The sequence below is a fragment of the Sporisorium graminicola genome, chromosome SGRAM_12, assembly GCF_005498985.1.
Source record: "Sporisorium graminicola strain CBS 10092 chromosome SGRAM_12, whole genome shotgun sequence".
Classification (NCBI taxonomy): domain Eukaryota; kingdom Fungi; phylum Basidiomycota; class Ustilaginomycetes; order Ustilaginales; family Ustilaginaceae; genus Sporisorium; species Sporisorium graminicola.
The window spans coordinates 268,384-295,954 of record NC_043722.1 but is presented as its reverse complement, the minus strand read 5'-3'; the positions used below and the strand labels follow the sequence as shown (position 1 = coordinate 295,954).

The following is a 27,571-nucleotide window of genomic DNA, read 5'->3' as shown; positions in this document are numbered from 1 at the left end:
CGTGGAATCCAACTGCCCTGCCAGCTTTCCCAAGGATGACCCCTCTCACCACCATCTCCGTCTCCCAGCCTCCACATGCTCAAGATGAGAGCAAGCACCATACCCACGATGGTCAAACTCGGCCTGCTAGCGTTGCTCTCGCTCCTCGCCTTGACCCACCTCGTGCCTGGTTCGCTTGCACAGGGAGTTCAATCCAAAGAGCAGAGCGCGCTCTACAAACGCATCCAAGCCTCCAGCCAAGGCTACATCGATGTCGACGCCAACGAGTTTGCCTCAATCGTACAGTTTCCACGCGACTTTGCTGTCACTGCGCTTCTCACCACCACGAACGGCAACATCAAGTGTCCACCCTGTCAAGCGTTCCAGCCGGAGTTCGAGAAGCTCACCGAGCAGTGGAATAAGAACAAGGCGGTCAAGTCGAAAAACGTCTTTGTCAAAGTTGAGTTCAGTCGGGGGCAGTCGGTGTTTGCCCAGTTCCAGCTGCAGCATGCTCCCGTGCTCTACACGTTCCCGGCGCCGAGCAACGCCAATGCTAAACCCGAGCACATCTCGTTCGACTTTAACGAACGTGGCTTCGCGGCTCCCGATGTTGCCGAGCATCTCAACAAAGTGCTCAAGACGCAATTCAGCTACAAGCAGCCGTTGAACCGCAAACTCATCACGGCCACCGCAACAGGCGTCATGTTCGTTGTCGGCTCCGTATTCTTCTTGGGCCCCTACGTTCCCCTCTTCTTCAAGTCGTCCAAACCCATCTGGATGCTGCTCTGCATCGGGAGCATGATTATCTTCAACTCGGGCTACATGTGGAACACGATCCGCGGCGCACCGTACATTGCCATGGGCCAGGGCGGCCGACCGGAGTACTTTGCCGGCGGGTTCCAGAACCAGTATGGCGTCGAGACACAGATTGTGGCGGCCATCTATTCGTTGCTGGCATTCAGCTTTATCGCGCTAACGGTGCTCGTGCCTGCGCAGAGGGATCCGACGCGACAGAGGGCGGGTGTGTACGTGTGGTCCGCCATCTTTTTGGCGACGTTTAGTCTGCTGTTCTACATCTTTAGGATTAAGAAGTAAGTCGATGCAAAGTGGTGTCGGGTTGCTTGAGATTGGGGATCGATTGCTGACTTTGCTCTTGTTTTTTATTGCGACAGCCCGAGCTATCCGTTCCGTCTGTTCTTCTAGACGCTCAAAGCGGCGAGTGAGGATGCTGAGCGGGGCATAGCGGAGACAGGGAGCTCTGCAGACACCACGGATAGTCAATGTCACGCTCATCTTACCACGCAGCACAGCCACGGTCGCAGCATCGATGGCTCAACCCAAACCGCACTGCACATACTGAAGAGAGACATGTATAGATACTGAAACCCATAACGAGAATATTTTGGTATTGATGGGAGGCGACCGAATGTCTTGTGAACGCACGATGTTGAAAGGATTCGCCGGGTTGAGCTATCTAGCATATCTGCCTGCTCTGCTCGGACGGCTTACCTGCCAAATACCTTCTTCTCGGCCAACCTGAGGGGGACATAGAGCACGATGCTGGCCACGAGACCGGTTTCGAAGCCCAGGTCGCCGGCGCGTTTGGCGATGGGGCCCTGGAACCACACCTGGTCTATGCTGGGCACGACGACGGCCAAGCTGACACAGCATGCGGCGAGGGCTGCGATGCCAGGCGGCAGTTGCGACCACTGGTTCCAGTGTCGGGGGTTGTAGCTGGCATAGTCGCGTTTGCGGATGATGACATGGTCGGCAAACACGACGCCGACATACAGGCTGGCCCAGTAGCCGAGCACGCTGGTAAAGTCGGTGAGCGTTTCGTAGAACTTGCTGTGGCCGACGATGGCGAGCGGCAGGAAGATGGCCGTGGCGGCGAGCGGCCATACGAAGCGCGGCACGGGCCCCAGGAAGGGCAGCATGGTCTGGAAATTCAGCCCGATGCTGTAGATGGTCGCGCTGATGTTGCCGCACACGGACAGGGCGAGGAGCACGACGAGAAAGCGGCCAAAGTTGCCCAGCTTGCCCGCGAGGATCAGCTGGAAAAACTCGCCCGAGCTCACCCCGAGCGCCGCCGACCACTCGGGATTGTCATACGACGAGCATGCAAACGCCGCCCCGATCATGATGCACGGCACGCACGACAGGAAAAACGCGCAGTACACGGACCAGAACAGCTTGTGCGCAGACACGTCCGGTCGCAGGTAGTGCGACACGTCCGACACGAGCGCCGAGTACGAGATGACGAATCCGGCAATGATGGCAGCGAAGCCGAGGATGGACTCGGCCGAGGCCGTAGGCTGGTTCGAGGCGACGTGCAGCCCCTGTGGACCACTTCCTGCTTTGCCGAGGAGGATGAGGAAGCTGATCAGCGTGGGGAGCCAGAAGAAGCGCTCAAAGTAGTGCAGCACGCGGATGCCGCTGAACGACACGGCGAGCGCGATCAACGCGGCCACGACGATTCCCACATCGGGCGTCAGCGTCGACGTGCCATCCGACCGGGACGAGACGGCTGACAGCGTCTGCCCGCCCACGATGGAATTGAGAATGCAGTAGCCCAACATGGTCGCCGCGTTGAGCACGCAGATCAAGCTAGCACCAAAGTAGCCGAACGAGTAGCGGCACTGGATCATCTGCCTCATGCCGAGCTTGGGCCCAAACAGCGTAAAGTAAGCGGGAAAGATGCAGCAGAAGGCGCCGACAAACAGTGTGGTCAGCATGGCCGACTTCATGTCCATCTCGAACAGCGTCACGAGCGTCCCCGCGGAAAAGGAAAGCACATTGACGTTGCACGAGAACCAGATGAGCGCGACACTCCACCAGTCGGTGCCCGTGCGTTCGGACAGCGCGAGCGGGCGGATGCCGATCGACTCGACGTACACCTTGGCCAGCTTCTGCGAGAGCACATCCAGCCGCCTCAGCACCGAGTTGGATGCGATCGTGCGTTTGTACTCGCTGATGATGGATTCGTCCGACGAGTCGTGGTCGTCGAGTTTGTCCGCGTGTTGGTGTGTGGGGGTCTGGTGCTCGAGGTCGAGCTTGGCCGCGGGTGGTGCTGCCATTGTTGTGGAGCGAGTCTATGGGTGGTCCGGCGGTACTTGCGCCGGCGGTGGCAAGGGAGGACAAGAGGATGCGGCGGAGGCGGATCCCAGGCAGGAAATATTGTACAGACGAGCGAGCAGCTGCGGCCACGACAAGCAGCGCTCCTTGAGGTAGCGAAAGGTGGAGAGAGGCGGTGAGGTAGTGGTGGTGGAGGAAGCTCAAGAAGCTCAAGATCGCAGACAGATGAAACGGACAAAAAAAAGTTGCGAGGAGCTGCTGAGCTTAAGGGTCCTTCTCCGCTCCTGTTTGGCCTTATCGACCATCGGCCTGGTATACGACGGGTGACTCCGCCCACGCTGACACTGCGTAGCATCTGCAGCACCTCTTTGTCAGCCGTCGAGTAGCAGCATCTACAGCAGCAGCAGCAGCACTTACAGTAAGCTCTGCTGGGTGATGCATGAGCAGACGGCGGAACTTGACTTGCTCGTGGCAAGAAATTCAAGAAATCTTCTCAACCTTTTTCGTAGGAAACGGCACGTTTTTACTACTTTCGAGTCAGAAGAGAGCAAGACAATTTGAAAATCAGTCACAGCAGCAGAGCGGATCAAGGCACATGCAATCAACGGTCTCAGCCGCTTAGCCCGACCTCCGGGCTTTTCACCGACGTACCCCGTTTTTTGCTTCGACTGCGCTATCAGACTCCTGTTCACAATGTCCAAGAGAATGGATCGATCAAGCGGTTCAACAGCTGACATGGAAGGAAGCCAAAGCATTGCTGCGTGGTGAAAGTGAGAACCAGTCCTAAGCAGACACATCCATCCCATCAGGGTTCGATCAACCGAGGGACACAACGAATACACGTCTCAACCCTGTAGCTTCTCCAGCCTAGCCGCAACCTGCTCGATCCGACTCTGCAACGACTCGAGGTTCGCCTCGACCTTCTTGTCCGTCTGGTCCATGTTCATCTCGATCTTGCGCAACAGCTCCTCCATCTCTTGCTCCTGCACCTGCCTCTCGGAACTCGACTCGTGCAGCTCGTCCAGCGTGCTTGCAAAGTGTGCGGCCGACGTATGCAGCTCCGCCAACGTCTGCAGACGTGTCAGCACCGACGGGATCACGGGCAGCAGCGGTTCGAGGCGCGCAGACACGTTGAAGAGCTGCTGCAGCTGTGCCAGCTCTGTAGCCGTGAGTGTTCCGGTGGACGTGGAATCGGCTGGAGCAGGTTCAGTGGTGAGTTTGCGTCGCACGTCGTGCACGCGATCCATCTCTGTCACCAACACTTTGACGCGTCGGCTGATGGCGTCGAGATGGCGCGGCTGCGAGAGGATGGAAAGCTGATGTTCGAGCCGCGAGAGCGTCGACAGCACGGGGCGCGGGACGGGCTTGGATTCGTCCAGCATTGCCTGTTCCAGTCCCAACGTAGCTTCAAGCTCCGACAGTCGTGCTTCCATTTGGACCAGATCGCCCACCGTGCGCGGTTCCGAGCCTGATGCAGCAGCACCACTAGCATTGGCAGCGGTAGCGGGATGCTCGGTCGAGCTGGTTGTTGACGCGCTGGCTGCTGATGACTGCTTGAGTTGCAGCAACAGTGCCCGCAAAGCCTCCTTATCCGCTTTGCGCTCTCCTCCGCTCGTGTCCTTCGACGATGGCGGCACCGTCAGGTTGGCCAGCTGACTCTGCAGAATTTTGAGCTGGTTGAGCACCTCTACGCTGTCGACCTGCTGTGCCTGTGTTACCGTCTCCTTGGATGCTGCAGCATTGGCATTCACTTCTTCCTCCAACTGACTCGCCTCAAATTTGAGCCTCCGCAGCCGATCTGCTACCGACTCTTGCCCACTGCCCGCAACACCATCGATCGCATACGTCGATGTCTCGAGCCCTGCATCTCTAGGTCTTGTCGCATTCGTCTTTCGCGTCGGCTTTCTTTTCTGCAGCTTCCCTGAAAAGTCAGCGCTACCAGCATCCAGATGGGTAGCACCGCTAAACTTGGCGGCTGCATCGTTGCGTGCAAGGGACGAATGATCGATATCATCCGAAGCGCCGCCGCCTTTGCCCTTGCCATCACCGGCATGCTTGCGATGCACGCTGCCATCCGATTCGTCGCTCGAGGTGTCTGAGTCGCTATCGGTGCTCCTCTGCTTGCGTGACCGTTGACGCCCGCCGCGGCTCGTGTCGGGGTTGGGACCTTGGTACTCGTACACGTCTGGTGCCGAGGTGTCGACATCGGGAAGGCTGGCGTATTTGGTGTAGCTCGATGAGGCAGCAGTAGCCGATGACGCAGAGGCGCCAGCTTGCTGAGACATGGTGCGAGTTGTGTCGTAGCGTGGTGGTGGAGAGGACGATGACAGAACACGAAGCGCGATGGTCCAGAAAAGCAACAAAGCTGGTCAGACTTCAAGAAAGAGAGAGAGACCAACACTTTTTCGAGCCGCGTCGCAACTTTGGATTTTTCTCCATTTCCTGGCTCGACACACACGCGCGCTGCACCTTTGGCTCAAACGCAACACACGCGGAAATGCAAAGCGCAGACGATTGATTCTATATGCTCCGGTCCCAGCCACTCAGACATTGGCTACATCATCATGACAGTGAGCTTGATCGGCTCGACAATAGCCTACTGTCCAAGCTTGGCAAAGGTGCGGTCCATCGCTTTCTTGATCTCGGCGTACACTTGGTCGACAGGCTTGATCGAGTCGACCTCGACCACGCGGTCCTGCTTTCGGTAGAAATCAACCACGGGCATTGAAGTCTCGACGAACGTCTCTGTTTCGCGCAAGGGGGTAGGAAGTTGGTCAGTGATTGGTCTCGGATGTGAAGCCAGTTCAACGTGCGGCAAAAGTAACTCACGGAAACGCTTCTTGATCGACTCGATGTTGTCGTCGGCCCGTCCACTGGTCTTTCCGCGCTCGAGGAGTCGGTCAAGCATCACCTGCTCGCTGCACTGCAAGAAGAGCACAAACTTGGACTCGCACACCGACTCGTCAAACTTGATCGCCTGGTCCATCTTGCGCGGGAAGCCATCCACCAGGAATCGTCCCTTGCCATCGGTCCACTTGTCCTTGTGCTCCTCGGGGATCGAGTGGCCAGCGTCGGTAGCACCCTGCTTGGACAGAGCCTCGGCGATGGCGTTGGAGAGTAGAGCCACCGTCACCTCCATAGGCACAATCTTGCCTTCTTTGATGTAGTCGGCGATCATCGCACCGTACTCCGAGCCGGGACGTTGCTGTTCGGCACGCAGCAGATCACCAGCGCTGAGGTGCACAAAGCCGTAGTCCTGCACGAGGCGAGCGCACTGCGTCCCCTTGCCAGCACCGGGACCACCGAGCACAAAGACGACAGTGACCTTGGACGAGTCGAAGCGAGGAGTGTCCTTGTCAGCCGCGATGGTCGGAGCAGCATCAGGAGTAGCCAAAGCAGGAGCATCGGGGGCAGGAGATGCGTCCGAGGTGGATGGGACCTCGGCCTGTTCGTGCTTCTTGTGTTTGAGCTTGTCGAACAGACCCATCCTGCCGAGCAATGTCTTTTGCCAGTTAATCTTGGGCGAAGTGTCGAACGCGACGGTTCCCTCTGAAGCTTCTCGAGAAAGAAGCTTGTGAGAGATGTTGAGAAGGAAAAGGTGTTGAGAAAAGACAGTCGAGGCTGTGCAGTGCGATCAGGGATCACTGAGGTTCCTGCGAGCGTGGGGGGATGAGCGGATTGGGATGAGGGATACGTTTCTCGCGTAGGTGCTTTTGCGGATCGTCGTGGCGGGTGCGAGAGATGTAGGCGAAAGTACCAAACGCAGCAATGGCAATCAGCGCAAATCCAAGGGGACTCGGGTGATTCTTTTGAGGCGGCTTGGAGGAAGAGTAGCTTCGGGCAGTGAGCGAGTGGTTGCGCGAAGCAAGTCGGTCAAAGCGTGCAAGGCGGATAGACTTTGCCGGCAGTAGTGTGCTGCGTAGCATTCGCGTGGGTTGGAGGTGATGAGGAGGGGGGGAGTGAGATGTAAGCGTAAAGGCGGGAACAATCTCTAGAGAGAGAATATTAGGGATACTCTGCAGATGATTTGCGCTTCACAAAAAGGGTGTCGCGAGCCAGAGACATAATACTGTAGAATCGAATAAATCAGCGTCAATCCTCAATCCATTTCCGGACGCACAGTTGCCAAAAAAAGAAAACCGCCCACATCCGCACAAGCCGCCGCCTAATCCTCCTTCCTTGCCGTGTTGCTTTGAGGGTGATACCGGGTCGCTTTGACGTGCACTGTACTCTCAAGCGGACCATCACATCACTGTGATTTCAGCTATTTCGCAAAAGTCAGCGCCCCGGTTGGCCACAACCCCGGAAGACGATCGACGACCATACCACGGCTTGGCCATGTGGCCATCCACTGGCACCAGCATTTGTATCGTACGAGAGATAACATTCTGGGCTGTGTGGAGAAATTGACATTTCAACATGACGTTCATGCATCGAACCGACTTTTCTTCGCACCACCATCGACGCAATCCAGCCCCCTCGCCCTTCCATCACACTTCGCAACAGCGGAGCTGACCAGGGCAGGTCGCAATGTCGTCCTCGTCATCCTCCTCTTCCGCGTATGCATTCAAGCCGAGCGGATCTCTTAAACTCAAGGGCGACGACGGTAAGAAGGACAAGAAAAAGTAAGTGCTCTCTGCCTCTGTTCGAAGACTCCACGATCAATCCTGCAGCGGACTGACTGGTCCAACCTCTTCCCCACCACTCGCGACATCGCCTCGACAGAAAGAAGAAGGTCAAATCGTCTCTATCTCACGATGCGAAGCTCGCCTCTACATCCGCACCCTCATCCCGCTCCTCGTCCAAGCAAAAGGCTGCCTACGATGACGAGCACCCAGGCGATCAAACAGAGGACAAGGACCAAGGCACAAGCTCCGTCACCTCTAGCGGGAGAGTCATGACCGAAGCAGAACGCAAGTTTGAAGAGGTCCGCAGGAAGCGAATGCAACAGCGCATCGCCAAAGAAGCGCGCACCTCACACAAGGAGAAGGTCGAAGCCTTCAACAAGTACCTCGGCTCCCTATCTGAGCATCACGACATTCCCAAGGTTGGTCCCGGCTGATCCAGCTGCGAGACCGGCTCAAACGAAATCGAATGACGATTGAGAATGACTGCATCTCTGTCGCTTGCTGATACGCCTCATTTGTGTGAAAACATTCGGCTGCAGTTGAACTGAGCTGCTGGAAGCAGCACTTGAGACTGAACGCACCCAGAGTCGCTGCAATCGTGAGCTGACACAGTATCAACAGACGTAAGTCAGGGTCCAAGATTGTGTCCATCTGGCTCGAATTTTGATTTCTAATTTACGAAGAGTGAGTGGCCTTGGCGAAATCCTTGCTTTTTCTTTGCGTCGTATAAGATTCTTATCAGCTGGCCACCACTGCCAACACCAACACCTCGCTCGCCAGTCCTCGTTCCATCATGGCAACAGACGCACTCCAAGCGGCTCGTATCGCCGTTGACGAATGCCACAAGAAGGACCCCGCATACCTTGCCCGCACTTCATCCAAACTCTCGACCGACAACGAAGAATCCAAGACCAAAGTCGACGAGCTCACCTATGCGGATCGCATGGAGTACTGGGCCTCGCACCTCATCGGCCTACGCATCGAAACCCCCGAGTACCAAGAGTTCAGTGCGCTCGTATCACCCTCGCCCACGTCAGACGTTGAGTCCATCACACGCACGGGCGATCTCGTGCGCATCGCCGCACGCTGCCAACATCTCGAGCGCTTCCTGACCCCACGCTCGTCGTACCCGGACGGTAAGGCTGGCTACCTCAAGTGGCGTCGCGATCTATACAAGATCCAAGCGGACCGTGCTAAGCAGCTGCTCACCGACGCAGGCGTCGACGCCAAGAGTGCTGAGTGGGTGCACAAGTGGGTCAGCAAGACCGAGCTCAACCCGGGCAAAGATACGGGCGATCTGGGAACTCAGTTGCTCGAAGATGCCGCCGTGCTCGTCTTCCTGCAGGAAGAGCTGGAGCTGTTCGCGGGACAGCATCAGGAGTATACCGAGCAAAAGTTTGTCGATATCATCAAAAAAACCTGGAGGAAGCTGAGCGAGTTGGGCAAACAGGAGGCCTTGAAATTGTCCATGCCCAAAGGCTTGGAGCCAATCGTGATGAAGGGTATTGCGAGTTTGGAGGGCAAGCCAGCGGAACAACAACAAGGGTAAGATCTCACACATATGGCTACTACATCTACCTCATGATACCCATTCCCCCCTTTCCCTCCGCCCTTTGCTTCCGTGGTCGCGTCTTTGTATGCTCTTGGATCGATACATCCCACTCCAACGTGCATGCAATGAGCGAGCGTCTTCAGCCCCATCTGTACTCAGTCCGAACGAGACCCCAATGCCCGTTCAATGGCCTGTGTATCTCGCTAGAGTGTGCCGTTAAGTTGTATCTGACCATTCCTGTCCCACTTACACTCATTCCCTTGTGCCCCGGCTCCTTCAACAGTGCGTCCACAACCCCGACGCCATCCGCAACAGACGGCCCTGACCCCTCGTCGCGAAAGAAGCAAACGTCGTCGTCCGCCTCGCTTCAACCCCGAGCATTACGTCCCAAAACAGCAGCCGAAGCCGAAGCGCTGCTCGCCACCCTCGGCTCTTGCTCCTCTCCACAACCAGACATGTTCGGCGCACGCCTGCTCACCACGGACGCGGACATCTGGTCGCACAACGCGTGGGATCACGTCACGCCGCCCGCCTCGCACTACGCACACGTTGCCGAGACGCTCGCACGCCAAGCCGAGACCAAGCTGTCGCTCGAAGAGGCCGAGGTGTTCCACTCGGCACCCGCGTCGTACTGGGACGTGTTCTACTCGTCGCACGAGAACCGCTTCTTCAAAGACCGCAAGTGGCTGCACCTCGAGTTTCCGGAGCTGGTCGAAGCGACGCTGCCAGATGCGGGGGACAAGACGGTACTCGAAGTCGGGTGCGGAGCGGGAAACACGGTGTTCCCGTTGCTCGAGATCAACCAGAACCCCTCGCTCCAGATTCACGCGTGTGACTATAGCAAGGAGGCCGTCTCGGTAGTACGCAGCAACCCGCTCTATGCAGCCCCACCCGCAGGCGCGCGCTGTTCCGCCAGCGTCTGGGATCTCAGCTCCCCGCACACCCTCCCCGAAGGCCTCGAACCCCAGAGCGTCGACGTGATCGTCCTCATCTTTGTCTTCTCCGCCCTGCACCCCAGAGAGTGGACCCAGGCGGTACACAACATCAAGCACCTCCTCAAACCCTCCGGCATCGTCCTCTTCCGAGACTATGGCCGCTACGACCTGCCCCAGCTCCGCTTCAAGAAACGCAGAATGCTCGAGGACAATTTCTACCTCCGAGGCGACGGCACCAGGGTCTATTTTTTCGAACCCGAGCAGCTCTTCGACATCTTCAACGCAAAGCCGCAGTCCACCACCACCACTACCACCACCACCACCGACCACGACGAGGAAGTGCAGCAGCAGGACGCAGTGCTCGAATCCACGGCTCCAGGCAAAGTCGACCAGGGCGATCCGGTGGAGAACGACGGGACGGGAGAAAGCAGGGCATCGAAGAAGTACGATTTTGCAACGACGCAGATGGCCATCGATCGACGTTTGATCGTCAACCGGAAGGAGAGGAAGCAGATGTACAGAGTCTGGTTGCAGGCCAAGTTCCAGCTCCTTACACAGTAGCCACTACACCGATAGACGCTTACTACACGCACACTGATAGATCGGGCAATAGAAAACGATGCTCCAATTCGCACGAAACAGGAGTCGACGACGCGAGAGAGGATTGACATGTGAAGTATAAGATTGAAAAGCGCAAAGAACAAGTATACAATGAGAGCCAACTCGGCGAGCTGGTAGACGATGCTTTTAGATGAAGAGGGGACGGCATGCTTTGGTGAATACATCGCGAAACGAAGGGAGGGTATGGTCACCTCAGCGCCTGCGATACCATCCACAAATTGCGTCCCACACGGGTCTAGGATGACACTTTAATCGTCCGAGTCGTCGCTCATGAACTCGTCCTCGTCTTCAAACACCGCCATGTCCTCGAAAGCGACCTTGTAACGCAGAATACCACCGATACCACCGAAACCCTTGCAGAACTGCATGCCTTCTTGTGATCGGTCCGTAACGAACTCGAGGTTGGTACCGAATTGGCGGTAGTTCTCAGCGAGCCACTCGAGGAGGGGCATGGGCTCTTCGACCTGCTCCATGGCCTCACCGGTGGCGCGGTCCATGAAACGGCTGCGGTCCTTCTCCTGTTCCTTGGTGAGCATAAGCACTTGCTGGCTACCTTCGCTGTCCTTGAGCACGTAGCGCGTCACGTCCAGGTTCTCCCACACGATGAGCGTCTCGACGGCACCAACGTCCAACGCCTTGAAAGTGTCGTCCAAACCGAAACAGTACTTGCCCGTCTCCATCGAGATCTCGTCAAAGTACTTCTGGATGAGCCTCTTCTCTTGAACGAACTTGACGTTGGAGAGCGTTTCGGCGGCAAGCTCGATGGCCTGGTTGAAGCCGTTCTCTCCACCATACGAGACGTCGACGATCTTGACAATCTTGGGTTGCAGGCGGTAGTCAAACAAGTCGGACTGGCTGAGCTCGGTCTTGAAATCGGCAGAACCGGCAAGCACAAGGCCGGCAACATTGCACTTGTTGTCGGTGATAAAGTGCTGGGTGGAAAGCTCTGCGATCTTGCGCACGTAGTTGTGACGCGCCTCCTCACGAAGACGCGCGAAACGCAGCGCCGACTGACCACCACGACCGTGCTTCTTAGGCAAGTCGACCGAGAGCTTCTGCAAGACTGTACGTGTGTTTCCGGACAGAGTACCGAAAAGCGAACCGTTACCGTCCATGATAATGAAACCAAACTTGGCATCGGCCTCGAGGAGCTCAGATAGCGCCTCTGTGTGGAACTTGTTGTCGCAAAGGTAGAGCGAGGTGTTGATAGGCTTGAAGGGCTCGAAGGAAAAGTTGACCTTCTTCTCTTTGCCTTCGTCTGTGAGGATGGTGCCGCAGTATACGACGAGGCCGTTGTCGGGGACCCTGTTGTACAGCTTGAGACGCTGCTGTGTGGAGGTGATGGCGGCGAGCACCGAGAGACGGTTGACACGCGATTTGATGTTGGAAGCGGTACCGTATTCTTGGGTCAACATGTTGGAGGCTTGGGAGATTTGAGATCTTGGTGGGAGGATGAGCGAGATCATCGAGGTACCGGCACCGCGAGCAGCATCGAGCTGCTTTACGAGCTTCTTGATCTTCCAGATCTGGATGTTGGCCTCGGCGGCGTCTACTGCGTTGGCCATATTGAAAGTGTGCGGAGGGGAGGAGATGCCAAGGGAAGTTTTGATTGAAGGTCCCTGCTCAAGTCGAATGATTAGAGGCAACGATTGGTCGGAACAGATGCAAGTCTCGAGACCGTGCTGCTGGTTGCAGAGAATGAAACTCAAGTGAGGTGCGAGGTAGCAGTAGCAGTGAGCGCGGCTGTAAGTCTGATCGCCGGTATGGAGATGATAGCGAGCGCAGGACAGACAGAAGGTAAAGAGGAAATGGATGGTGTTGAAGATGATGTCGATGGCCTTTTTTCGGGTCTCAAAGAGAACGCACACACACGACGTTTCCTCTTTTTGGCTGCTTCTCACAGTCTGGCCGAAGCGTCGATTTCTTTTTAGGTCTTTGAGAAGAAAAAACGACGAGAAGGACGAGAAGCCGAGAGAGCCAACTGCTGCCTCAAAAATCATCCTTTCACCGCGCCACCACGACGCAGCATCGGCGGCTCAGCAAGATCAAACCGCAAACGAAAAACTCGTGCCGATGTCTCTATAAATCGGGAGAGTTGATCGAGATTTCTATAGCAGAAGGGTCTAACACTTTGGTTCTTGGGCAACGCTTTCAGAAGGGCTTGCTTTCATTTCTCAGCTGGCGATGCGTGGTTGGTTGGTTGGTTGGTTGGTTGCGCTCGCTCTTTGCTGCTCGGAATGCCTTCCGGAACTGGTGAAATTGAGCCGACCTGCCGGTCACTTGGGAACGACCTTGGAGAATGCGGGGTTCCCTCGTCATCTTGAAACGCTCAGTCCTCTTACTTTGCACAACCATCATCTCTTGCGCGCTCTAGCATAGCCAACGCAACACGGCGTGTCGCAGTAACATCGCCTCTGGCACGACCACGCTCTTTCAACCACGCGAGCCGACACGCAACAACGGGCCGACCCTCCAAGATACGGACACTCTACCATCACCACCCCCCGCTCTCCCTGCAAGCACGACTCCTACGGATCCCTTTCTCTACCCGTTTCCAGCCATGTCGTGCTCCTCCAAATCAAAAGGCCGCTCCGCCAAGTCGACCGTTGTCCGGGTTCAATACGATGCCACCCTCAAGTCGTCACTTGTACACCTCCCCATGTGTCTCTATGCGCCGCTGGTCGACCTCGCAGTTCCACCACAATCCCTCGTCGTCGAGCTCGACCCTTCTCTCACTTCGCCTCAGGCCGTCCCTTACTATGCCGGCTGGTCAGGCATGAGTGCTGCGCCGCTGTCTGTCGGCAATTCTCTTTCGCAAAATGCTGCCGCGCCATCCACAAATGGCAAGGCCTCCGTCTCGGACGTTCTCAACATCTCTCCTTCTCTCGCGGCTTCCTTCCATCCTCCATTGCCAGACGGCGCTACATGCTCTGTGCGTCTCCTCCGCTCTCCACCTCTGCCCACCGCCACCAAAATCGATGTCACACCCTTGTCGGCAGACGACTGGGAGATTCTCAGCCTGCATGCTGAGGAAGTTGAGCTCAACATGCTCGGACAGGTGCGCGCAGCCACCACGAACCAAGTGCTCACCGTTCACGTCGGCAGGGGCGGCAATACTGTCGTTCGCTTCCGCGTTGACTCTACCACTCCGAGCACTGCGGCTGTCGACGCGGCTGAGCCCGACACTGACGATGCAGACGCTGCTGCTGCTGCTGCTGCTGCGGCCGCTATCGCTGTTCGACTCTCCACCGACACCGAGGTCATCATCGCACCCAGGCTGCGCAAAAGGCAAGTCGACCCGTCCACTGAGGAAGAACATTCTTTGCAACCAACCCACAAGCCCGCTCTCAACGGTACTGGAGATGCGGCCGAAGCACAAGCGTTGAGGCAGACACTGCCAAAGCTGCTCTGGCGTGTCTTGCCCCAACGCTTCGCACAAGGACTTGCTCTCGACAGTCTTTCCACAAGTGTTGCGGTTCCATCTACATCGGCTATCGGACATGCACAGCTGCGCACTATCTACCCAGACGGTCGTCTCTCTCTCACCAAAGTCTCGTGTCCAACTAACAACAGCGCTCAAGAAATGTCCAATGCAGCCAGAGACAAGAGCTCCGCGTCGACAACCGCCAATGGCTTCGATGATGCCGCCAACGATGCATCCAGCGCACCAGGTACCTTGCCTGTCAGGCCAACAGCAAGTGCTCGCTTCGTCAGTGTCGATGATCTGCCTGGCGTCAGAGCTCAACACGACATTGCATGGCCCGAACGACACGTGCTTGTCGGCACAAGTCTTCGCGAACAGCTCGGCATCCAAGATTATGATTTGGTTCGCTTCGGTCCACCACCTCCCGGTTTCTCCAAGACTGCTTCAGCCAAGACGGCTACGCATACGGACGGCTCTGCTTCAGCAACGATAACCGAAGAAGAGAGCAAACCAGACCTGGCTGGCGTAGACAACCTGCTTCACGATGCAACAGAGGCCATTTCTGCCTGCTTCCGCGCACGTGCTCTCGAAGCCTCATCTAGCAGCTCCGCCGACGCCAAACCGTTCCAAGGCTCGTCCAGCATGTTGCTCTCGGGCGGGCCGGGCTCGGGCAAGACGGTCATCGCTAAGCGCCTCGCAACCGATCTCTCACGCGACTATCGCCTCTGCCTCGCCACCACCTACCACGACTGTTCGCCGTACAGCGAAGAGCGCGTGCCCGTGTTACGTGCGCGATTCACCGAATGGCTCAACGAGGCAGCGTGGAAAGCGCCCAGCTTGCTCATCCTCGACAACATCGATCGCATCATTCCCGCCGAGATGGAGCATGTCGACTCGCAGCGCTCTCGCCAGCTTGCCGAGGCGTTTGTGGCTAGAGTCCGGGACTGCGTCAAGAGATTTGGCGTCTTTGTGGTCGCGACTGCGCAAAGCAGCACGAGTATCCACAGCTTGCTCAACTCGAGCCATTTGTGGCTGGACAATCTGCAGCTCAAGCCGCCAGGCAAACAAGGCAGGAGGGAGATTTTGGACTTCTTGGTGGGCAAGAAGCTCAGGAACGCCAATAGTGCGGCCGGTGCAGGCGAGGAAGCACCTTCGGATCTCAACTTTGTGACGCTGGCGACGCAGACGGAAGGATATCTGCCTGCCGACTTGCAGGATCTGGTCGAGCGGGCGACGCATCAAGCCGCTATTCGCAGTGCAAATGCGACGCAGAGAGCGCCTACTACTCGTCCTGCCGTCAATGGCATCGCCAAGAACGGCATCCAGCACGGTGCAGCCAACGGTGTTGTCACTCCCCCGACCGAGACAGAGCAAGGTCTCTCGATCACCATGGACGATTTTACGCAAGCGCAGGATGGGTTCACGCCCATGTCGCTCCGCGACGTCAACCTCGAGAAATCTTCGGTCGCGTGGTCCGACATTGGTGGTCTGGTCGAAACACGTCGTGTCCTCCGCGAGACGCTCGAGTGGCCCACCAAGTATGCAGCCATCTTCGCCTCGTGCCCGCTGCGTCTGCGCTCCGGTCTGCTGCTCTACGGCTACCCGGGATGCGGTAAGACGCTGCTGGCCTCTGCTGTGGCAAAAGAGTGCGGACTCAACTTTATCAGCGTCAAAGGGCCTGAGATCCTCAACAAGTACATCGGAGCGTCTGAGAAGTCGGTGCGCGATCTGTTCGACCGCGCACAGGCGGCCAAGCCATGCGTGCTCTTCTTTGACGAATTTGACTCGATCGCGCCCAAGCGTGGACACGACAGCACGGGCGTCACGGACAGGGTGGTCAACCAGATGTTGACGCAGATGGATGGTGCCGAGGGGCTGGACGGAGTTTACGTGCTTGCTGCGACCAGTCGACCGGATCTCATCGATTCGGCGCTGCTGCGACCGGGTCGATTGGACAAGTCGTTGCTGTGCGATATCCCGACACTGGAGGACAGGGTGGACATCATGAAGGCCATTGCGAGGAAGGTGCATCTTCACCCGGAGGTCGACTTGGAGAGATGGGCGGCAAGGACGGAAGGCTTTTCGGGTGCCGATTTGCAGGCTCTGCTCTACAATGCGCACCTCGAGGCGATTCACGAGTCAATCAACGCTGCTACCGAGGAGAAGAAAGGCGAGGCGAAACAGGACAAAGATGCGGCGGGTGCGGATGGCGCGCTCAAGTTCACCACTATCGGCGGTGGAGGCAAAAAGACGCTCAGCGGCGCAGAGAGGCAGGCTCTCATAAGAAAGCTCGAGTTGGTGCTCAAAAACACCTATTCGCAACTGCCGCACAAGGAACCCACCAAAGCGGGACGCATTCTTCCTGCTTATCTCACCTCGGCTGGCATCAACGGCATCGATGGCGACCACGATCCGGAGACCGAAGCACCGAAGAAGAGCAAGAGCAAGACCTTCGTCACCGAGGCGCACCTCGAGACTTCGATCAAGAGCACGCGTCCTAGTGTGCCTCTGGAAGAGCAGAGGAGGTTGAGAGGCATCTATCGCACGTTTGCCGGTGATCGAGACGGAAGTTTCCCAGACGGTGAGGCGAGCACTCAGATTGGTGCTAGAAGCAGTCTCATGTAGTATCCGTGGCGGCACAGAGCAATAGATGATGATGGACCGGAATCGGAAATGCGCTAGGAACGGACACGAGTCGGACTGGAAGTGTATTGGACTCGGTGCATTTCATTGATAGGAGGAGATGCGGAGCTCCAATCTTGGTTCGGCAGTGAAAGCTCGACGGGTAGTGCAGCCGACCAGCGATCTTCACTGGCCACGTGCCGAGTCGCGAGCGAAGGAGGCCGAGGCGCCGATCTCGTGTGTTGTCGCGGAGGTGCTCTGAGCGTCCTAGGAGCATGGCCGGAGCAGGGCGGTCACTGTGTGAAGCGCATCGAGCGGATCTTTCCACGGTTCGAACGCTCAGATCTTGGCTTGATTACGAAAAAAGACTCAGTTTATGTAGCTCGATGGTGTGCAGGCAGGTCCACCCAGCAAGCCACCAAGATCAAACCCAAGCCAAGTCAAGCGATGTACTCCTCGGTACCAGCATGCGAAGCCGGTGTTGGTGGCGCAGTTGCCTCGGGCTGCTGTTGTCTCGTTTCTGGAAGGAGGCCTAACGAAGCTGCCGAGAAAAAGAGGCTCTGTGGCCGCGGGCTTGCGATGCCACACAAGGCGCTAGCTTGGTTAAATCACATTTCAGGCAGCGCCGTTTTCTCTAGGATGCCTCGATGCGAGCAGACGTTCAATCTTCGGGAAAGAGTCACCCCGGAAGATGAGGCCGATATTCATGGGAGCTCGCCATTTGCGATGCTGTAGATCTCAGGTGATCACGCCGAGGCTAAGATCAACTGGGATCTACGAAACGCAGCTCGAGAGCCATTGTGCAGACACGTCGAACAGTGTTAGTTGCAAAATGGTGAACTTGGCTTTCACGCTCAGTCGTCTGGCACCCCACGCTGCCTCTCACATTTTGGCCTGTTGCCTCTCCCCCACACAGCCAATCAGCCGTACGCGCCACACGCATCAAGCCTTTCACACACTTGTAATACAGAAATTGGCGCCCCGAGAAATTTCTCACAACTGCCGAGCCCTCCTCTACACAATCTTGTTGCATCTTGGGTGGCGGTAATCGATCAAGGCTTCAGCCTCTTCGATCGTTGCTCTGCGCACCGCAGAGGAAAAATGCCAAGCCCCCCGCAGCTCCCATTCCTTTTCTTTGAAACCATCTTCTCGCCATCTACTGTACTGTACAGTACAGTACTGTTGAAATTTGGCCGGTAACCTCCTTCTTTGTTGCGTCGCATCTCACTCTAGGTGTCACTCCGGCGAATGGGTTTAAGACGCCGGGCTGCACTGTTCAAAGCCCAGCTTGACGAGATGCGACTGTAGCCGAGTCAGAAGAGAGCTAGCGAGCGAGAGGTGGAGAGGTGGAGAGAGAGCTCTATTTTTGACCTGGGCGGGACTGGCGTGACCTCGCAACAGCGCGTGGCAAGAGAAAGGAAAAAGGGAGAAAGGAAAAAGTAAAAGCAAATTCGCCGAAGCTCGGGCACTGCTGCCTGTGAAAAGCGACTTTGCAGGTTAGCAAGATGGGCGCGAAATCTGGGATTTTTCGAACCTCGACAGGGTTCGGAGCGCAGCGGAGGGTACAGTGTCCATTCTGCATGCACAGCAGCCTGCAGCTTTGCATTTGCCGTGCAGCGAACCAAGGGTCGTGCGTGAGCTTTCAGCTTTGCCGAAATCGAGCTTCGAAAGTTTGGATTGTCGGGAGTGGCCGAGATTCAACGCTGCTTTCAACACACAAACACACATTCTTCCCTGGGCTGGCTTTCAACTATCAAAAGCAACATCATTCCCATCTCGCCACTCGCTTCCCTCTACTTTGCGCAACGAATCTCGAGGACAAGTTCGGCCTTGAAAGCGAACCAGGTTCCTCGCCTTCTGTTTCCGTCTGTGCTACGCCGGAGTCGGCGAAAGGATTGAGTTTCTTCTTCGTGTGAACCAAACTTTCTCTGTGCATTCCCGAGCCTCGTCGAGCACTCTTGTCTCTTCATCTCAACTCTGCGCGTGAATCCTATTTGGAAAACCAGCTGACGAGCCAGAGCCAGAGTGCGAGCTGGAGCGTGAGCGTCTTCTGCCGCTCTCAAGTCCCAAGTTTGTGTACAGTTGCGACGGAACTTTCTCAAAGCATGCACAGCCTGGCTTGGCCTGGCAGAGCTGAGTTGGCGAGCTTCCCGAGAGACAAAGGCCTTCTTTCTGCTGCACCCTATTTCACGCCGTGTCATTTTCCGTTTCACTGCAGCAGAGTGCAGAGTGCTGCACGCACCCTCCTTGCATTTTTCCCACCCTTCAGTTTGCGCCACTCCCGGCGCCTTATCGCGTTTGGCAGCAGAGCCCAGTGCGCAGCATCTCAGGGAACCGGTGAGTTGCGTGCTGCCCTCTTGGTGTGTGCACAATATATAGATTGACCTCCGTCATCGAAAGCCTGCTTGATTCTCTTATCGGATCAAGCTTGCTTGATTCTCTTATCGGATCAAGCATCCAATTGCCCTCCCTCTTCCTACCTCTGCGACCATCGCTCTCCCACGCTCTCTCTCGTCAGGGACCTCGCTCTTCTCCCCACCACCACCACCTCTATCACCAACCCCCGCTCCCCGCACACACCCCTTTCGCTTCCTCCGTACCGATCCTTCTCGCGAAAATGTCCGCTGCTACACAGTCCGCACCTTCTCCCAACGGCGTCTCGTCGTCGCCTTCCAAGGTCGCCTTTGACCACAGCGCAGCTCTCAAAAAGATTGCCGCCGTGCCGCTGGTCTCGGACTCGCTCCATTTTGCACACTCGACCATCCAGTCGTACCCTCTGCTCACCACCACGTACGGCTACGGCGAGAACCTGTTCAACTCGTCGCTCAAGGCTGCCCAGCCCATCACCAACCGCATCCACCCGCAGCTCGCCTACGTCGACTCGCTTGCCGCCAAGTCGCTCGATTTCGCCGAGAGCAAGTGGAGTTACCCCTTCCACGCCCCCACCCAGGACTTGATCGACGTAGCCAAGCTGCCCGCCGACACGGCCAAGAGCTACTTCAACGCCTATACCGCCGCCATCCACAAGGCGTACGGCGAGCGTCTCTACACCCCCGCCAAGTCGGCGTACGAATCGCACGTTGTGCCCGCCTACGATTCGGCTCACACCAAGTTTGACGAGATCAAGAGTCACAACGCCTACCTGCAGCGCGCCACGGACATTGTCAAGGAGCTCCAGGCCAACCTGGCCAAGACGCTCGAGACCATCTCGTCGCGCAGCAAGCAGGAGGGCGATCAGGCCACCGAAAAGGCGCAGGGCATCTCGAACGCCATCTTTGCCGAGCTCGAGCGCGTACGTCACTTTGCCCAGAACTTGCCCGCCGAGAGCCGCAAGCGCGTTGGACCGGTCATCGAGACATTCACCGAGACGTACGAGAAGCTGAGCAAGGAGGCGCGCAACCCGGAGGTGCCAGCTAGCACGCGTTTCCTCAATGTGATCAAGTTTGTTCGCGAGCAGTCGCTCCCGGCTCTGCAGAAGGCCATCATCAACCCTCCCTCCTCCACGCAGCAGAAGGCCGAGTCTGCTGTTGACTCAGCTACCGGCAACTAAGAGGCTGCAGTAGCAACAGCAGCAGCAGCAACGCATTTCCCGCGCCTGTCGTTGCATTGACGAGCATCTTGCTTCGAGCGCGCTGCCATTCACGAGAGCGCGCGGTCGCAGCAAAACTCGATTTTTCATTCTCACTCATGTACTCTCTCAATGTTCTTAGTCTGCAGTGTTTCTTTCCTACTGCCTCACGTTCCAAGCGCTCGTTCCGCCTGGCAATTCTCAAAATACCCCACCATGATCCAATCGATCCTTCCTCTGAAATTCTGTGCCAATGATGTTGTATGATTGCAGCAGCGAATGAGAACAAGCAGGTCGAAAGGGTTCCGTGACTCTAGGCGCCTGCCGACGGGATCCGCGAAACGCGGAGAGGCATCTGGGGGCCGACATCTTCCTGTCCGATGACTCTGGAACGGATCACGGCGGTCTGTTTGGCCTCGATCTTCCAGCCGTCTACTTCGTCGAACTGGAAGTTGCCGACAAGGTGGCAGAGCATGGCTTTGAATTCAGCCAGGGCGAATCGATTGCCGATGCAACCCCTCGGACCGGAGATAAACGTCATGAGGTGCATGGGGAGGCCGTTGTGGCGTGCGGAAGCGGGCAAGTTGAGCCAGCGTTCGGGCACGAACTCGGCAGCGTCGGGGCCCCAGATGGCCGGGTCCGAGTTGATGACTTGGATGGGAATGATGACTTCGAGGCCCTTGGGGACGTGGACCGAGGTGACGGTGGAGCGCCCATCGCGGGTCGGGTAGGGACGGGAGAGCGGGATCTCTGCGCTCGTGTTGGCAACGCGGATGGTACTGGGAACAGCCGACTTGCAACGGAATGACTCCTTGCACACCGCGTCGAGGTACTCCATCGACATGAGCTCGTCGTAGCCCGGGTCGCGCTCCATACCGCGCCCAAAGTGGTCGTGGATCTCGTCGCGCAGTTTTTGCTGCACTTGGGGCTTCTGCGCGAGCAGCCAGAGCGTCCAGGCGGTTTGGTTGGACGTCGTCTCGTGACCCGCGATAAGCAGCGTCGTGATCTGACCGATCAGCTCGGCATCATCCAGCTTTTCTCTCGGGCTTACGTCGGCTGCCATGTTGGCACGCATCATGAGGTGCAACAGATCCTTGCCCGACGCCGAACCTGCTCCTGCACCTGACGAGTCCTTCTCGTCAAAGTCAGCCTTTGTGAATCCAGCACTGGCTCCGTTGCCGTTCGCTTTGGTCGACCCTCGAGCTTGCACCTCAGCCTGCATCTCTGATTGGATCTCGCGCTTCTTGCGTTGAACAATCTCCATAGAGACCTCCTCGAGCTTGCCATATGCCTCTTTGTTTGCACGTTGGCGCTGTGTGGGGATGTGATCGACCCATCGCAACAGCCTGAAATTGGACAGGTAGATCTGCAAGAATCGCGAAAACGAGATCTTGAGGGCCATTTTAAAGAGGGCATTAAAGGCGTTGCCCAGCTTGTCGCCGGGTCGTTCGACAACGATGGCAGGGTCGACATCAATCTTGAGACTTTCGAAGTGGTAGCCGAAGCCGGTGTCGCCGATGATGTCGAGGGCTGCTCGCGTGCACCACCAGCCCATATCCAGCACAGGTGCACCTGGTTTGCTCGCCTCGAGCGAATACGACGACTGTCCAACGAACGGGGTGTTGATGCCATCTGCGCCGCCTTTTTGGGATACAGACAGATCGATCATCTGGCCGATCTTGTCGGTGAGATCGCGACTGTACTGCATGAAGATGGGACTGAGCTCGCGAATCGCACCGACGTTGAACGCCGGCTGAAGAATCTTGCGTTGCCTCTTATGCACATCTCCCTCTGCGACGAGCACGCCTTCTCCCAAGAAGTTCTTGAGCACGAGTCGGGTCGAAGTCGGCTTTTCATAGTTGTACGAGTTGGCTGCACTGAGGATGTGCAGCATTGCCTTGGCGTCGGCGATAAATAGACGCGGAGAGTAGAAGATGCCGCGGTAGACGTAGACGCTGGTACCGAGCTCGCGCTGGAAGGCGAGGTGCCCGTCGACGGGGGGTGTGCGGCGGATGAAGCCCAAATTACCCGTGATAAGCGGCCATTTGTCGGTGCGCTTGGGACGGGGGAGGTGTGCGTACATGTCGGTTCCCAGGATGTGCAATGCGAGGTAGCGCCATGCGGCCACGCCCAAGAAGAAGAGCGCGATGGAGACGATCGCAAGGAGCGGAATGAGCACGAGCGAGGCGAGCAAGGTGGTCAAGGGGTTCTGGCGGAAGAGGGAGAGCGGCGCTCCAAGAAGCGCCCACAGCTGCTGCGCTGCTGACGAACTAGTCAATTCGAGCTTCATGGCGTTGTTCTAATGAGAATGGCCATCCAAGAGAATTGGTCGTTGTTCGGCGGTAGCAAGTGGTGGCAGGAAGGTAGCTGCGAAGGGCCGAGCCGAAGTAGTCTGTAGTCGAAGGAATGGGACAGAAACAGGAGGAGTTGACTATCTTATATCTTCGAGCAGGAGGTTGCGAAGTAAGCAAGGGCCGTGATGCGGCTGCCGGCAAGAGTGTCGATGGAGCTGCAGGGTTCAGATTGTCAATCCAGGCGAGCACAAGCACCGACGCTGGAAATATCTATCTTGGTGTGGTAACTGACATCCGAGACAGCAGCCACGGCGACATTACGACCACCGACCCTGCACAGCCCTCGATCAAGCCATGATGCCCTTGCTCACCGCTCGTTCCGATCACCCATCGGCACCACCCAACGAGCGCTGCCAACAGCTCGGCTCGGCAGAGCATGAATGCACAACAAATTTAGGGCGATACGCTGCCGTACAAGTCCCGCGGATTTGTACGGGACGGCCTTAGAGGTGATCCTGTGCGGGAAATGCAGCTGTCCGCGGATGTCGCTACGTCAACGCGCCGCTTTGTCTTGGCTCTTCTGGTTTTGACAGATAGGGTTGCCACCATTGGCAGCGCCACAGTGTCGTCGTGGCAACAGCTCGTAACGCGCGAGGACCAATTTCGGCAGCTTGTTCGGCGGCAACCTCGGTACGGCTTTGGAGTTTGCTGACTTGTTAGATCGCAATTGCACTCCTCCACTCCGAGAGCCGAAAAAAACTTGGGACCCTGAATGGCCATCCTTCTTCTCGCTCTTCCCATACGTCGACGCATCCACAACAAGCACCGCGGCAACCACTGTGCGGCGCAGGCGTAAGGCAAGTCATGCCATCGCATCTCGAGCAAGAGGTGGCACAACGCCTCTCTGACACGCTTCCCAATGCCAGCGAACTGCTCGCACAACGTGTCATCTCGCTCTCCCGCTCGCTCCCCTCGGACAAGGCTTTCGTCAATGCTGCTCGTGCATTCGGCAGATTTGACGAGACATTCCTCATCGACCTTCGCACCTACATTGCATCGCATCCTGAAAAGGGCCCGAGTGACAGTAATGGGATCTCTTCCCCCTCCCCCGCGTCACAACCGGCAACACGCGCCGAGCCGCAGCTCGAACGGTCGGGTCTTTCCACGCTCGGTGGCGAGAAACACGTCTTCAAAGCACCGTCTTCGTCAAGGCCAAAGCAGAGCCTGCTAGGTCTCGACAAGCTTGCTGCTGCCAAGCGTGCAGAGCACAGCAGCTCGGCATCGCCCAATTCGTCCTACAAACGCCAACGAATCTCCAACACTCAGCTCAGTCACCTCCAAGATGATCTCGACTCGCCGGCTGATGCAACAGCTCCCGCTGAACCGACGTTCAAGGCGCCTTCTCGACCTGCCTCAGTAGCACAGGCTCAGATGAGAGCTCGCGGTAACGAGACTCCCAGCCATTCGGGTGGCTTGAGCGATACGGCTGCGCGCCGACTAGAAGAGCATCGACGCAAGCGCGCTATGGCTGCCGATGCAAGAAACGAGGCTTCTAGCAAAGGCAAGCAGACTGCATCTTCTTTCCATCCAAATGGCAGCATTTCTGCAAGATCGACGGCTTCAGACAGTGCCAACGGAGACTCGTGGCGTCCCTCGGATCGGGATCGCGATCAACGGCGAGCACCATATTCGGAACGCAGTCGCGATAGCACGGATCGACACCCCCAAAATGGCCGAGACGCAACTCCATCGCAACGCCTCGAGCGACGTACCTGGGATGCGACGCCCCGCAGCTCAGCACGTCAAAGCGACGACATGGATCGCTGGACGCCGCGACATTCTGAAACCAGTGCAAGATCAAGAGCCCCAGATTCGACCCTAGCATCCACACGCTCAGCCGGCTCTCGTCGCTGGGACGAGACTCCATCCCGACGAGGCGCATCCCCTCCTGTTCTGGATGATGGAGTCCGCTGGGACCAAGAAGATCGTCAGCTTGACCGAGACTGGTACGACATGGAGGAAGGTGGTGTTGCAGCCGACGAGGAACACAACCCCTTTGCCCAGTACGAAGATATGACCGGCCAGATCTCGGCGCCCCTAGCAGCCAAAAAGGAAAAGGTCACTGCACGTCAAGCTCAGTACAACGCCGACTCGGATGCATGGGAGCGCAACCGGCTGCAAACTAGCGGTGTCGGCCCGCGCACTGCCATTGATCTCGACAACATGGACGAGGACAGCGAAAACCGCGTGCATTTGCTGGTACACGATCTTAAGCCGCCCTTTCTGGACGGCAAGACGGTGTTTACAAAGCAGCTCGAACCCATCAACCCGGTCAAGGATGGTCTCTCTGATATGGCCGTCTTTGCTCGCAAGGGAAGCCGGCTGGTCCGGGAAACGAGGGAGAAGGCTGAGCGTGCCAAGGCGGCGGGAAAGGTCGCAGCCATGGGCGGCACGACGCTGGGCAACATCTTGGGTGTCAAAGCGGACGACGATGAGGATGATCCCGCCGCTGCCACTTCCGATGCGGCGAAAAGCGGTGCAAAGGACCATGCTGTCAGTGATGAGGCCGATTCTCCACAGCACGGCAAGGGCGACTCGCAGTTTGCACGACACCTGAAAGCCAACACCGGCGGGTCCGAGTTCAGCCGCTCCAAGACGCTAAAAGAACAACGCCAGTACCTCCCTGCCTTTGCCTGCCGCGAAGACCTCATGAAGATCATCCGCGAGAACCAGGTGATCGTCGTCATTGGCGAGACAGGCTCAGGAAAGACCACGCAGCTCGCCCAATTTCTGCACGAAGACGGCTACACGAAATACGGCATGGTTGGCTGCACGCAACCGCGCCGTGTCGCCGCCATGAGTGTCGCAAAGCGTGTCAGCGAGGAGATGGAGTGCAAGCTGGGCGCGCTCGTGGGCTATTCGATCCGATTCGAGGACTGCACCAGCGCCGAGACTAAGATCAAGTACATGACCGATGGTGTGCTGCTGCGAGAAAGTCTCAACGAAGCGGACTTGGATCGGTACAGCGCTATCATCCTCGACGAGGCGCACGAGCGATCGCTCAGCACCGATGTGCTCATGGGTCTGCTTCGCAAGATTCTGCAACGCCGACGCGATCTCAAACTCATCGTCACTTCGGCTACCATGAACGCGGACAAGTTCGCCTCGTTCTACGGCGGTGCGCAGACGTTTACCATCCCGGGCCGGACGTTCCCCGTCGACGTGCTGTTCAGCAAGACCCCTTGCGAAGACTACGTCGACAGTGCAGTCAAGCAAGCGCTCTCGATTCACCTCTCGCATCCCAAAGGCGACATCCTCGTGTTCATGACGGGTCAAGAAGACATCGAGGTGACGTGTCAGGTCATTGCCGAGCGTTTGAGCCAGATTGACGACGCACCCCCGCTGCTGGTGCTGCCCATCTACTCGCAGATGCCCGCCGACCTACAGGCCAAGATCTTTGACGCGGCCGAGAACGGCGAACGCAAGTGCATCGTCGCGACCAACATCGCCGAGACGTCGCTCACCGTCGACGGCATCATGTACGTCGTCGATGCGGGCTACTACAAGCTCAAAGTGTACAATCCCAAGGTGGGTATGGACTCGTTGCAGATCACGCCGATTTCGCAGGCCAATGCGAACCAGCGCTCGGGCAGGGCGGGCCGCACGGGCAGCGGCACGGCGTACCGGTTGTATACCGAGATGGCGTTCCGCAACGAGTTGTTTGCGAACACGATCCCGGAGATCCAGCGGACGAATCTGGCGAACACGGTGTTGATGCTCAAGAGTCTGGGCGTGAGCAATCTGCTCGAGTTTGATTTTATGGATCCGCCGCCGCAGGATACGATCCTCAACAGCATGTATCAGCTGTGGGTGTTGGGCGCGCTGAACAACGTGGGTGAGCTGACGCCGCTGGGCAAGAAGATGGGCGATTTCCCCATGGAGCCCAGCCTGTCCAAGATGCTCATCACAAGCGTCGAGTATGCGTGCTCGGTCGAGATGTTGACCATCGTCAGCATGCTGTCGGTGCCATCAGTGTTCTACCGCCCCAAAGAGCGGCAAGAGGAAAGCGACGCGGCTCGCGAGAAGTTCTTTGTCGCCGAATCCGACCATCTGACCCTTCTGCACGTCTACAACCAATGGCGCAACAACGGCTACCGCGACTCATGGTGCAACAAGCACTTTCTCCATCCCAAGACGCTCCGCAAAGCGCGCGAAGTGCGCCTGCAGCTCGAAGACATCATGAAGGCGCAAAAGCTCCGGCTGGTCTCGTGTGCCACCGACTGGGACGCCATCCGCAAGTGCATCACCGCAGGCTACTTCCACCAGGCCGCGCGCTCGGCGGGGATCGGAGAGTACGTCCACTGCCGCACGGGCATCAAGATGTTCCTCCACCCCACCTCGGCGCTCTACGGTCTCGGGTACAGCCCCGAGTACGTCGTATACCACCAGGTCGTGCTGACTTCCAAGGAGATGATGAACACTGTCACGCAGGTGGACCCGCACTGGCTGGCCGAGTTGGGCGGTGCGTTTTATTCCATCAAGGAGAGGGGCAGTACGAGCAGTGTGACACGGGCAAGGAGGACTGGCGATCTGGATAAGCTCACCAGTCTCGAACAGCAGATGGCCAGGGATCGTGAGGACGAGGAGCGCAAGCAGAGCGAGAGCAGACAACAGCAGAGGAAAAAGGCGGCCAGTAAGGGTGGCGAGACGCCGGCGATCGCCACACCGGGTGCGACACCGTTCAGATCTAGGGGGAGAAGGTTCGTATAGACTGCCTGCTCAGCGGAACCAATGCAGTCGTTGCTCATACGCGTCGAAAGTCGATGGGAGCCGTAGACAATTGAAAGAGAGCGCTGTGGAGATGACTGAGATT

The 27,571-nt window shown here is 57.4% G+C and overlaps 12 protein-coding genes across 12 annotated transcripts; 6 read left to right on the top strand and 6 right to left on the bottom strand.

Moving 5' to 3' along the window:
• Nucleotides 1-75: 75 nt before the first annotated feature.
• On the top strand, nt 76-1,182 carry EX895_001650 (uncharacterized protein; the record flags this gene model as incomplete). Its single annotated transcript, XM_029882249.1, has 2 exons — nt 76-1,070; nt 1,152-1,182. The coding sequence occupies 2 exons, from the start codon at nt 76-78 to the stop codon at nt 1,180-1,182; spliced, it is 1,026 nt and encodes a 341-aa protein (XP_029741104.1).
• A 302-nt stretch (nt 1,183-1,484) lies between these two features.
• Nucleotides 1,485-3,056, bottom strand: EX895_001649 (uncharacterized protein; the record flags this gene model as incomplete). The annotated part of the gene is made up of 1 exon (XM_029882248.1): nt 1,485-3,056. The coding sequence occupies one exon, from the start codon at nt 3,054-3,056 to the stop codon at nt 1,485-1,487; it is 1,572 nt and encodes a 523-aa protein (XP_029741103.1).
• Nucleotides 3,057-3,899: 843 nt separating this feature from the next.
• On the bottom strand, nt 3,900-5,339 carry EX895_001648 (uncharacterized protein; the record flags this gene model as incomplete). The annotated part of the gene is made up of 1 exon (XM_029882247.1): nt 3,900-5,339. The coding sequence occupies one exon, from the start codon at nt 5,337-5,339 to the stop codon at nt 3,900-3,902; it is 1,440 nt and encodes a 479-aa protein (XP_029741102.1).
• Nucleotides 5,340-5,650: 311 nt separating this feature from the next.
• On the bottom strand, nt 5,651-6,541 carry EX895_001647 (uncharacterized protein; the record flags this gene model as incomplete). The annotated part of the gene is made up of 2 exons (XM_029882246.1): nt 5,651-5,799; nt 5,884-6,541. The coding sequence occupies 2 exons, from the start codon at nt 6,539-6,541 to the stop codon at nt 5,651-5,653; spliced, it is 807 nt and encodes a 268-aa protein (XP_029741101.1).
• Nucleotides 6,542-6,695: 154 nt separating this feature from the next.
• Nucleotides 6,696-6,980, bottom strand: EX895_001646 (uncharacterized protein; the record flags this gene model as incomplete). The annotated part of the gene is made up of 1 exon (XM_029882245.1): nt 6,696-6,980. One exon carries the CDS (start codon nt 6,978-6,980, stop codon nt 6,696-6,698), a length of 285 nt encoding a protein of 94 aa, XP_029741100.1.
• A 604-nt stretch (nt 6,981-7,584) lies between these two features.
• Nucleotides 7,585-8,116, top strand: EX895_001645 (uncharacterized protein; the record flags this gene model as incomplete). The annotated part of the gene is made up of 2 exons (XM_029882244.1): nt 7,585-7,679; nt 7,780-8,116. 2 exons carry the CDS (start codon nt 7,585-7,587, stop codon nt 8,114-8,116), a joined length of 432 nt encoding a protein of 143 aa, XP_029741099.1.
• Nucleotides 8,117-8,475: 359 nt separating this feature from the next.
• Nucleotides 8,476-10,730, top strand: EX895_001644 (uncharacterized protein; the record flags this gene model as incomplete). Its single annotated transcript, XM_029882243.1, has 2 exons — nt 8,476-9,227; nt 9,518-10,730. 2 exons carry the CDS (start codon nt 8,476-8,478, stop codon nt 10,728-10,730), a joined length of 1,965 nt encoding a protein of 654 aa, XP_029741098.1.
• Nucleotides 10,731-11,038: 308 nt separating this feature from the next.
• Nucleotides 11,039-12,355, bottom strand: EX895_001643 (uncharacterized protein; the record flags this gene model as incomplete). Its single annotated transcript, XM_029882242.1, has 1 exon — nt 11,039-12,355. One exon carries the CDS (start codon nt 12,353-12,355, stop codon nt 11,039-11,041), a length of 1,317 nt encoding a protein of 438 aa, XP_029741097.1.
• Nucleotides 12,356-13,350: 995 nt separating this feature from the next.
• On the top strand, nt 13,351-16,839 carry EX895_001642 (uncharacterized protein; the record flags this gene model as incomplete). Its single annotated transcript, XM_029882241.1, has 1 exon — nt 13,351-16,839. The coding sequence occupies one exon, from the start codon at nt 13,351-13,353 to the stop codon at nt 16,837-16,839; it is 3,489 nt and encodes a 1,162-aa protein (XP_029741096.1).
• A 2,614-nt stretch (nt 16,840-19,453) lies between these two features.
• EX895_001641 (uncharacterized protein) lies at nt 19,454-20,386 on the top strand (the record flags this gene model as incomplete). Its single annotated transcript, XM_029882240.1, has 1 exon — nt 19,454-20,386. One exon carries the CDS (start codon nt 19,454-19,456, stop codon nt 20,384-20,386), a length of 933 nt encoding a protein of 310 aa, XP_029741095.1.
• Nucleotides 20,387-20,717: 331 nt separating this feature from the next.
• Nucleotides 20,718-22,694, bottom strand: EX895_001640 (uncharacterized protein; the record flags this gene model as incomplete). The annotated part of the gene is made up of 1 exon (XM_029882239.1): nt 20,718-22,694. One exon carries the CDS (start codon nt 22,692-22,694, stop codon nt 20,718-20,720), a length of 1,977 nt encoding a protein of 658 aa, XP_029741094.1.
• Nucleotides 22,695-23,562: 868 nt separating this feature from the next.
• On the top strand, nt 23,563-27,468 carry EX895_001639 (uncharacterized protein; the record flags this gene model as incomplete). Its single annotated transcript, XM_029882238.1, has 1 exon — nt 23,563-27,468. One exon carries the CDS (start codon nt 23,563-23,565, stop codon nt 27,466-27,468), a length of 3,906 nt encoding a protein of 1,301 aa, XP_029741093.1.
• Nucleotides 27,469-27,571: the final 103 nt, after the last annotated feature.